Source organism: Nannospalax galili, unplaced genomic scaffold (assembly GCF_000622305.1).
Source record: "Nannospalax galili isolate Female #2095 unplaced genomic scaffold, S.galili_v1.0 scaffold91, whole genome shotgun sequence".
Taxonomy (NCBI): domain Eukaryota; kingdom Metazoa; phylum Chordata; class Mammalia; order Rodentia; family Spalacidae; genus Nannospalax; species Nannospalax galili.
Genome location: NW_008332583.1, coordinates 565,062 through 574,568, shown reverse-complemented (window position 1 = coordinate 574,568; position 9,507 = coordinate 565,062). Strand labels below are relative to the sequence as shown.

The window sequence follows — 9,507 nt, the reverse complement described above, 5'->3', positions numbered from 1 at the left end:
GAGAGAGAGAGAGAGAGAGAGAGAGAGAGAGAGAGAGAGAGAATGAACTCATAGGAAGTCCTACCATAACTCTAAATACCTACTCATATCAAAACAAATTGCATTTTTTCCATGCCAGGAGCTGTGCTCTGGCAGAGTAAGGAAAACATCATTAAATATTTCAAGGTTGGTCCATAAGTGGGTTAAATGTAAGTGCTCCCATTGCTATAATTTAAAACAGTCGAAGCTCTCTGGTCGTTTGTTCGTATGACCTATGCAGTCTTATCTTTGATTGCCTCCCTTCCCCCACTGCTACAAAGAGATTCTCCCAGCTCTGAAATTTCCTCTCAGTATTTGCTAAATGCTTAGAAATCTAGGCCTCCCACTGCCTGACTCTGAAGCGGGCAGGCCTGGAAGGACCCCTTTTGAGAAACCAGATGTTGAGATGGAGAAACTCAAGGTTGGGAACTGTTACATTTACCGGGAGGCAAGTTTACCAAAGGGGAGTCAAGGTTTTCTATTCAGAAGAAGAAAAAAAAATCATTTGAAGTTGTCTGAAGGCCATGTTCATTGAAAGATCAAAATTGGAGATCTGACCATATTGGAAATTAGCATTGCTAATGAGACTTTCACAGAGCACAGATTATTTTAATCTACTTAACCTTCTCTATAAATACTTAACTTAGAAAGCACTGTACTGCTATTTTAATAGTCCAATAATGGACAAATGTTATTTTACAGCAGCAGCAATGATGGTAATATAATTTTTCAAACAAGAGCCTTCAAATTCTGGCACCTTGCTTTATTTTTCTCAGTTCTGAGTCTACGTTATAAAGTGGCAGCTGATTGAACTGTCTGATCAATTGGAAGGTAGAGACAGCCTAAGTGGCTGCTGACAGGACTATTTGTTCTTGAGCGACACATGCTTGGAAAAGAATCTCAAAGGAGTCAGACCTGTCTGTGTGGACCTAGGGAAACTGAACCCTGAGCCCAGGCATTTAGGATAAAATTGATCTGTGTGGTTTACAAAACAGGGTCTCCACCATCTTTGACATGGCTTCCACTTACATAAAAGGACCCTGAGATCTGAAATCTTCCCAGAATGTTCCATTAAGGAGAAGGCAATCCATAGCCACTAATATGAAGAAAGGAAGGAGCTGCCTTTGTTCACCTGTCCTGTACTTCAAGGCTAAGTTCCTTCAGTAAAATTAGATTTATTTACACTCATCTCTAGCCTGACTTGTTCTCATGCTGATTCATTGTTTGGATCAACCATTTACTCATCCATCAGATACCTGCTGAATACTCACTATGTGTCAGATGCTCTTCTAAACCCTGAAGAGATGCTTGCTTAAGGTGACCTCAGGTGGTGAGGCTAGCTCAGTTGGTAAAGTGAGGAACTGTGTTCAATCCTCAGAACCCATATAAAAATGCTGGGCCTGGTGGCACACATTTGTAATCCCAGTGCTGGGGAGCAGAGACAAGAGGGGCTCTCTGACCAGCCACTCTAACCTACTAGGCAAAACTCCAGGCCAGTAAGAAAGCCTATTTCAAAAAATAGTAAGGTAGATAAGGCTCCTGAGGAACCATAACCAAGGTTTTCTCTTGTCATTGCCTACCTCAGACACACACATCTGAATAAACATGTAGACGTGTGCACACAAACACACACACACACACACATTCTGCTTCTGTGGAGTTATTTCTTGGAGAAAGAAGATAACAATGAGTTTGAGGCCAACCTGGGCTGCATAGCAAGACCCTGTCAGTAAAGGAAGAGGGAAGGAAGGAAGGGAGAGAGGGAGGAGAGAAGAAAGGTGGAAAGGAAGGGGAGAAGGGAAAAAGGAAAGGAGGGAGGAAAGGAGGGAGGGAGAAGCCACACATTATATATATATATATATATATATGTAACAAAAATATGGGCTAACATAAAAAGATCTGAACAGAGATGGGAGAGATTTTTCCTGATTAGTCAAAGAAGGACCCTGACAAGAGCACAAAGTAGAAGCAAAGATTGATTGATAAAGAGGAAACTGACCACAGGACAAGTTCTAAGGAAGGAATGCTTCAGGCAGGGAGAGCCACAAGTGCAAAGGCATAGAAGGCAAGCTTGGCTGAAGAGTGAGGAAGGGGAGGCTTGGCGTTGGATGAACAGAAAGGGCAGATCCTAAAGGCTTTGGGGGCACAGTCAAGAGTTTGGGTTTTCCTTCAAGCCTACCAGACAACAGTTGAAGTATCTTCCCCAGACAAGTGATGAAGTGTAGTTTACACCTTACAGGCCTCACTATGGGCAACTCCTAGGTTTCAAGGAGAGAGCGGGAACAGCAGTACTTACAGAGTTCACTGCAGTAAGAGGTAATGGTGATATGCAGGTGAGATTTACAGCATGCTTTATCTGGAACAACCCATGAGAAAAAGAAAGCTAACCTAATCAGAAGATCACACTCTACCTATTAGCCTTAGGATCTTATCTAGTCTACACGGACCCTTTTCTTTTCAAGAAAGTCTTCAATGTAAATATAAGAAACACTGAAACACAAACAAATGCAGGGACATATCCAGGGTCATGCAGCATACCACTTACACACCGAGAAGGAGCCTTGCACCCCTTTGACTTCTCCAGTGGTAAACGATGCCCCCAAGTCTATACACAACCAGCAGGGGCTCAGCATGGACTGCTGGCCTGGTAGATCCTGTGTCTATATTGGAAGCTTCCAGTCTCTGTGGTATGAGTCCACATGGTGGGATAGTAGGATTATCACAGGGTCCATGTCTTTCTACATGGATTAGTGATTAGCTATCCCATAAGCACTGAATACACACAGATTTAAGCTCCTCATTGGGCAGCTGTAGCAGAGTGATTGACAGCTGGATAACTGCATCTGATTAGCCTTACGTCTCAGCCTTACCAATGACTGACCGTGCATTTGCAGATAAGCCACACAATTCTTTGCATCTTAGCTTCGCTTCTTCATCTGCCCATTGGAATAACAATGTCCACTTCTCAGTACTGTGAGGCCAAATATAGTGATATACCGAAGGACACTTAGCACCTGAAACAGAGTCGGAAATGCTCACGGTCATTACATAGAAGACAGTTTGAAAACACTTGAAGCCGATCTCCATAGTCAAAGCTGAGGAGGGTTCACTGCCCATCCTGAGGAGCTATGAAGCCGGGTTGCCCCTGTTGCTCCATTGCTGAACACAGCACCCCCAGCTCTGCTCCAGGCTGCCGGTTCCCTTGCTACCTGGCAGAGCCGCGGTCTTTAGCACAAGGCATCCTTCTCTCAATTCTGCATTCATTCACTCCTCTGACACTGGGTGCTTACTTAAATGCCTAGTGACCCTCGGCCCTTTTTTTCTGTCTCACCTGCTTAATCTCTCATTGAAACACAGTGACTTTTCAAGAACCAGGTGCTAGTAGGCATGGGAGGTTTTCAAATCAGTGAGTGTGTAGTGGTGGTGGTGGGGTCCTACCAGAATTTCAAAGGGCTATGGTGTCCATATAGCTTTAAGGGTTTTAAGTACCCTGAAGACTTGGGTCTGCATAAGGAACAAGATCAAACTTGGTCTGAAGCGCAGTAGTAGAGAACTTGCCTCACATGCCTAAGGCCCTGGGTTCAATCCTTAATATTGCTGAAAAAAATTAAAAAGGAGCAAGATCAAAGAGAAGGAGAAAGGAAACCAGAGTTGCTGTGCACACATGCAGGTTTAAAAACACAGTCATGGCTATTTATCATTCATTCCTTCTACCTGCCTACCAAAAGCACTGTGGAGAATTAGGGTGCCCATTTGACAGAGGAAAAACTAAGGCTCAGAGACCTCAAGGGGCTCCCCAGGACACATAGTCAGAGAGGAGAACCAGGGCCAGATTCTAGGTTGCCTCATTCCTTATCACATTGTTTTTAGTTTGTTTGGTCCCATGTCTCCCCTTCCAAGGCAAAAAGGGGTGAAAGAGAAATGATGATGGTAGGTGCTGTGTGGTGGTCAGTTTGTGTGTGTGTGTGTGTGTGTGTGTGTGTGTGTGTGTGTGTGTAAGAGAGGAGGAGAGAGACACATATAGAGACAGAGACAGACACCGAGAGGTGGTAAAACAAGACTCAGGACATGTTCCAGACCAGTACTCTCCTGTCAGACATATGGCAGCCTTTGTAATTTCTGTTAGAGCATCAGCAGCTGAGCAAGAGACAAAGCTGAGACACCAGAGCCAACTAAACACTACTCCTGTGCTGAGCAGGTGCTCATTCAGGGTCCAGAGGGGACAGGTGTGCAGGATTCCCCTTTCCATGCTACGGTGTAGGCCACCAGGAGAATTAGCTCTGGTGCGAGGAGTACCTGGTGCCTACAGCAGCCTTCCCATGAACACAGGGACAGTCCCCCCAAACATTCCCTCAGGGTGTCAAGATTGAAGCCCCCTGAAGAAGTTGAGAGCAACTTCAATCTGTGGAGGAAATCAAAGGATCCAAGCCATGTCTAAACCTCAGCAAGCTTTTGAATATTGTGATTTTGCAGGCTTTAAGTAACACTGGTGTGACAAACAGGCACCAAGTTGTAATTTGTCCCTTCCAGCATCACCAGAGCTTGAAAAGCCTGTCTTCCAGTGCCATCGCCTTAATGATTATTTATGGACAATATATGACTTTCCCAAATGAGCATCATGTATAACACCCATGCATTTCCATAAAAACGAGGGCAATTTTTTTAAGCAAACATACCAACATTTACCTAATCTATGCAAATCTATTCCTAAGGATTTTATGAAACCACTGCTTTCCCTGCACCTTCCACATGCAAAATCCTGGCTCCTATTCAGCTCCCAGTTTGTTTCTAAGTGCTGTGGTTGAGGGAGGAGGGGGCTTTCTGAGTAAGAAGGGAGCTAGTGCCTCTGCTCATGATGCAGCCTGCTTGTGCAAAGCAGACCTGCTCTTGCAGTTGTGAGCAGAGAGCCACGTGTGGGAGTGCACCATGGTGCTAACCACCTCCCCACAAAGCAGGCAGCATTGCATCAAGGGGGGTATCAGGTTCCTGTAGTCGGCTGTGGGTTGGCACTCTCTACTAATATGACTGTTTTGCCATCTCTCTGCAAATAAGACAGAAGCTGTTACCTGATTGGTATAGCATTTCACTTTCTGCTCTGCCTTCTTGTCCTCCTCCTTGGCTTCATAAAGAGAGGGACAAGTGGCTGGTGCTGTGGACGGAGACGCTTCATTTTTAGTATGAGACAACCTCTATTTTCTTTCAGGAGAGGGAAGTTGGATTATCAATTCTTTTGTAAATGTGTATGGTGATATTTGCTCCGGTAAGTTTCTATCTCTCGATTTACAGCTGGCTCTGTGTGTGTGTGTGTGTGTGTGTGTGTGTCTGTGTGTGTGTGTGTGTGTATACACATAGGTATATTTGAGCTGTTTTCTTTCCTAATATGATTTTTGAAATCTTTAGTGACATTATCTTCCTTTTTCTTTAACTTTGCTTTCTTTTAATCATATGTTTAAACCAGAGTCTGGGTTCTGTAGTGTAATACTTATATTAGCTGTTGAAATATATGCTGGGTTTCTTTTAGCATAGTAAGGAAACTGTTTAAACAAAGTTATATTGGGCTTTATGAAAATATAATATAATTCTCTCTCAGCCTCCTTAGAGTGCTTAATGTTCTAAGTACATTCACTGTACTTACCATTTTAATTAAAGTTTCTTCATCAGTATCATAGTAAGAATGTCTTCAACTCCTTAAATAGCTACCAAATATTATGTGTTAATTTCATAAGGTCTTATACCAAGGTAAAATGAATGTAATGAGATTCCTTTATAATCTAGAAACATTTTTTTCAAAAGAACTGAATGTTTATACAAAAAGTATTCAGATTGCTAAAGTAAATCTCTTGCATTCTGTGCAAAGCTGGACCCCAAGTGACCGTTGCCCCTCTCCTGTCGTTCTCTTGTATTGTATATTTGTGCCACCATCTGTCAGATGCCCAGCCCTGTCTGCGTACCTAAAGCTGATCGGGAGAAAAGTTGCTGTTATTTAATTATTATTGTTTTCAAACTGATGCAGAATAAATGTCTGCACACATCTGCTCACAATGATCATTTCTAAATGTGTTACCTGGTGAGCTGAGAGAAAAGGGTGGGCTGGATTCTCTATTGCCAGTAGTCTGAAAGTCTATTAATATAATTATGATAGAGATGGGAAGGAGATTAACTAATTGTGCTAATGGAAACAAACATGCTTTAATCTTCTCTTTTTGTTACACAATGAGCAAATCTGCACAGCATTTTTCATGGGGTAGTGAACCAGGGAATATATTCATAATGAAAGTTAAGGGCATCTTTAAATAGGAAGTAAGTTGAAAGTCTGACAATTTTCAGATTTTGAAAGTAAAGTTAGGAATTCCGCACGCCTAGAACTTGAGGCGTACATTCTTTTTCATAATAAAAATATTCAGATTGTGACAGGGTCTTTGGATAATTATAAGGTGTCTTGGGAATGTCCTACCCCTCCTGCGTGCTGCCTTTGGGCACTCTGCGATGCATACACTCTGCGTGCTGAAACAGAGCCACTTTTCCTGACAATCAGACTGAATTCCCCAAGCCCTGATCTTTCATATTGCCTGATCCTAGTCTCTGTGAATATGTTCCTAATAACAACCTGGGGTGTCATAAATCCTACCTGGAACTAAGTGTTCCTTAGCTGGTAGTCTGCTGAAAAACTAAACAGCTTTTATACTAGAATCATTGCCAGTTGTGCTGAGTGAATGCACTAGCCCTGGATATCCCTGTCCCCTCCGTGGTACACACATCCAACTCTAGCCTCCAGGTAACATCTTTGGATGCTATTCTTTCAAGAACAACTGTAACAGGTTGAATATAAGTCATGAGCTGTAAATGGAGTGCTCATCATCTGAAGTTACTCAGCAATATTAATTAATGGAGTTGGAGGGAATGGCAATCCACAAGTATCTGTCATTTCTTCTGCCTGCTGGTTATGGAAGCGTTAGGGTTCTAGGCATGGAGCCATAGGGAGGACACCTGGACATCTTTCTTAAAGAAGTCAGGACCATCAGTTTGAATGAAGGCAAACCTGCATGGTCTTTATCTGTATTCCTTCTGAAAAGTCTAGAAAGTCATATCTAGAAAAATGGATTGTAATCTATTCTGAGGAATAAAAACTCCTGGCATGCTTGGGGGAAAATAATGAAGTGATTTTGAATAGTTTTCAGGATGAAAACATCTATTCTTTTTACTAAAATGAAGAATGAAAGGTTGTCTCCATCTGGTACTCACCTACTATATAGCCAGCCCTTGGGAGCTTTCACACTGCTTAGCCCCTGCAATCTCCAGAGCCACTCTGAGGAGCATAACATCGGTTCCCATTTTGCAGATAAGAAAATGGAGGCAGGGAAAGTATGCACCTTGAAGGTGATGCAGATGAGTTTTGCAGTGAGTGGCAGATGCTTCCCAGGGTCAGGGCTTCACTGTGTCAGCACTACCTACCACAAACCCATAGGCCACAATGATTTGCAGAGACTTCCAACAACACACCATATTTTCATTGGTATTTTTCTCTTCCTCTGACACCAGATAACCCCCTCCTCACCCTGTGCCTTTGTAACTCCAAGATAATTATCTGCTTAAAACTGAAGAATGTGTGCTTTTTTTCCCCTCCATTTGTGCAGCGACCAAGATGTGAATGTAGGGAAAGTAAGCCAGGCTAGAGAGAGAAAATAAGCAGCTGTGGCTAAATTAAGGAGCATTATAATTGAGCAAGATAAATCCATCCTTTGTCTTTCAATATTGTGAACAGAAAGTCAAAATAGGATGCCAGGAGAGCTTAGACATGTCAGTGTCTCAAGGCATCTGGCTTGCTGTGGATGCAAAACACAAAGGGCAATTCCAATTGAGTTGATTTTCTTGTGAAGAACTTTACAGAATTTTCACCTTTCCCTTTCGTTCACTCACCCCTGAGATTTTCTTTCTTTTCTTTCGCTAACTTGTAAGGGCTTAGGCACCACTTGAGTTAGAATACTGCAAACCATCTCTACATCCAGGTAATTAAAAAATGAGCACAGCTGCCTATAAGGGAGCGGAAAAGCATGACAGAGCCCAAGTCCTGAGTCCCCAGATGCATGCCTTTGCACCTGAGCCCTGAGATCCCTATTTGAAATCTATTTGGTCCAATAAAACTCAGATGAATCTTACAGAGAAAAATGAACTAACGTAGAATCAATATGTTTGAAATTTCCCCGCAAGCAGCAGCTTTTGGACTGGAGGCAGGGCACACCACTCATGGGTAAATTTGAAAAATGCTATGTTGCCTTCTTTTCCGTGGGATTTTGAGAGAGGATTTTGAGTGATGAAAATGTGGCTTGGAGATGGATCCTAGCTTGGGCTATCCTTGCTACACTTCCTCAGGACCCAAAGGATCTAAGGAAATGAACAAACACAAATCACCACATATTGGGAACATCCAGAGTCAGGCTTTGAAGCGGTAATCAAAATATTGAGTTTTGGGTGTGATTTGCTGTCTAATGAGCAATAGCTTTGAGCTAGCACTTATAGAGACATTTAGGTGATTAAAAGCTCAGAGTGCAGTGCATTAAAGTATGTTTCTAATTTTCCAGTCTTTTTGGCAGAAACATTAGTAACTCATTCCCTCTTCTCCTTGTTCTTGAATATGTCATAATTCAGTGGTTGAATTGGTAAGTGTGGTATTGATAAAGAAATGTGAATCAATTTGCTTCTTCTGTATTTATGAGGCTTCTCAATATACTGAGAGCAACCAAATGCGGACTTTTGCTCTGAGCAAATGTTGTTCTCAGCCCCAGGGCTCATCAAATGAGCTATCCCTTAGAACTAATTTTAGAAATAGTTTTATAAAGTCTGCCTTCTTCCAAAGATAACCAAATCCCAAACAAAGAGCACTGGAAAGTCTACCTCATCTAACTTGTGTTTATTTCTGCCTTTGTTTTGGCTATGAATGTGTGTGCTTAAACATATTGATCATTAAGTGCTAACAAAAAGAGCCCATTAAATATAGAGGAAGTCACTGGTGTAAAGACATTGAGTTCTGGACAAGTCTTGAATTTGGCATCTATCTTGTTATAGGCTAGTGTGCAAAAGGGGTGGGGGTCTTGCTGGGCACTCACATAAGAATCACTGTGTGTTTTGAGTCTGAAGTCAACACATGAAGGACTGAATCTTTTATAAGAGGCTTTTGGTCACTGGTGTATGCTTTAAATACTTAGAGAAAAGGGTTGAGCTGAGTGGAAATACCCAGTGTCTTTCTCCACTCTGCAGAGTGAGGGATCTCCGTGATAGTTACAGTGATCATTTCACCACACATTCTACCCCAAATTCTATTAGAAAATTGTTGAAAAGCAGCTTATAACACATTCTACTGCAGTTTCTGGATAGCTAATTCCCATCCCAGGAAAACCGGTTTGCTAGGAGCGTTAGGTTGGCCAGTAAGTAAGCCCTTTGGAACAATGGTGTCTTGGGTACAAAAGGTTTCTGCAGCTTTCTTATAGAATC

General features: G+C 42.3%; 1 protein-coding gene across 2 annotated transcripts in view; it reads left to right on the top strand.

Moving 5' to 3' along the window:
* Positions 1 to 9,507, top strand: part of Synpr (synaptoporin) — a 371,499-nt gene that overhangs the window by 175,108 nt on the left and 186,884 nt on the right. Inside the window, exon 1 of one of the 2 annotated variants that reach the window (XM_008827501.3) lies at positions 4,949 to 5,278. The exons of the other annotated variant lie outside the window; for it this stretch is intronic. Within the exon in view, the coding sequence (XP_008825723.1) occupies positions 5,255 to 5,278 (24 nt within the window). The 5' untranslated portion in view covers positions 4,949 to 5,254. Of the gene's footprint in view, positions 1 to 4,948; positions 5,279 to 9,507 lie in introns of those variants that run through there. 2 annotated transcript variants of the gene reach the window in all.